Raw genomic sequence first — 1,321 nt, 5'->3', positions numbered from 1 at the left:
GCAACTCAGAAGGAAATGTTGCAATTATTGAAACCGTGTCCATCTCCACAGGCTGACCTTCAAGTTCCTGAGACTGATGAAGCCTTTGTGCTTGTTGCTGTGCCAGAACTTCAGCTCGGATATCAGGAGGAAGTGCAGCAAGAAACTCAGGATCAATATCTCCTGTATTGTTCTGTTCAGTAGAAGAAGGTTGTGGTACTTGTCCTTGCTGAGCCGACAGGACTTCCGCTCGCAGTTCCTCTGGTAGCGCATCCAAAAATGCAGGATCAATGGAACCAGAACTAACATCCCTATTTACTGGTTGCTCTGCTGGAGGATTATCCTGCTCAGCGTCGTGGCCAGAATTCTCAGATACCTCAGTAACACTGTAAAGAGAAGCTTCTCGTCCAGCTGAAGTTGGCACAAGTGACAAATTTGCCCTTCTTGAACGCATAGCTGGTGGCTGTACCTCAGGCCTTTCGGCACCATCATCATGGCCATCAGCACTTCCGATTTCGACATCCAAACTTCTAAGGCTTTCCCCTAATGTTGCCCCACTTCCGCCGCTTTCTTGGCTTACAGCTTCAACATCCCTGACAGTTGAATCATTTTGATCATATTGCATTTCAACTGACTGAGACTGTGAGCTTGAGACAGAATCATTAGCAGTGGCTTGTGTATCAGGCCGAGTAGATGCATCTGGTACGACAGAGGGGGTAGACACATTGGCACCTCCATTATCAGTGGTGTTTTCAGCTGGAATTTCAGGTCCAATAGTTGTCTCCTGGGACCGCCCACTCTCAGCCTGAGATTGGGGTTCCAAAAGTGAAGAATTCTGATCAGAAGGCTTATCCGAGCTGGGTCGTCTCAACTGAGATACAAGCAAATCTTCAAGACCTTGTGGTACGGTTGAAGCACCAGATCCAACAATTTGCTGGCTGTCATCAGCCCACAAATTCAAACGATGTCCCTGGCGTCCATTCCTCAGGGATCGGAATATAGCATCCAGCCGTGATGCAGAACTACTGTGGGAATCCCTACCTCCATCGATATGATCACGCATATTCTCTAAAAAGAGAAGAAAAAAGTTGATAAGCAAATCATATCTATAAGAAGATCAACAGAATTGACACTAAAGAGGGATAATTATTCATATATATATATAACATAATAAACCATAACAGAAAGGTGAAATGAACAAAGTGCAGAAATGAGAACCTGTTTGACTTTGCGACGCTGGAAGTGATGCAGATCCCGATAAAAGAGGATGCTGTGAAGGAGTAGCGCCATCCCCAGTCCTGCCAAGAAGGCTGTAAATCGAAGTTGTTCGTCCTTGACGTCT

The 1,321-nt window shown here is 45.8% G+C and overlaps 1 protein-coding gene across 1 annotated transcript in view; it reads right to left on the bottom strand.

Annotated features, from left to right (window-relative positions):
• The window catches only part of LOC104728737 (E3 ubiquitin-protein ligase UPL1-like), an 8,601-nt gene that overhangs the window by 2,863 nt on the left and 4,417 nt on the right, over positions 1–1,321 (bottom strand). The window contains exons 3-4 of the mRNA XM_019232065.1: positions 1,198–1,319; positions 6–1,047 (exon numbers count right to left, since the gene is read on the bottom strand). Coding sequence (XP_019087610.1) covers positions 6–1,047; positions 1,198–1,319 — 1,164 coding nt within the window. The remainder of the gene's footprint in view (positions 1–5; positions 1,048–1,197; positions 1,320–1,321) is intronic.

Source organism: Camelina sativa, chromosome 11 (genome assembly GCF_000633955.1).
Source record: "Camelina sativa cultivar DH55 chromosome 11, Cs, whole genome shotgun sequence".
NCBI classification, from domain to species: Eukaryota; Viridiplantae; Streptophyta; class Magnoliopsida; order Brassicales; family Brassicaceae; genus Camelina; species Camelina sativa.
The sequence above is the reverse complement of the archived record's forward strand: the minus strand, read 5'-3'. Positions and strand labels throughout refer to the sequence as shown.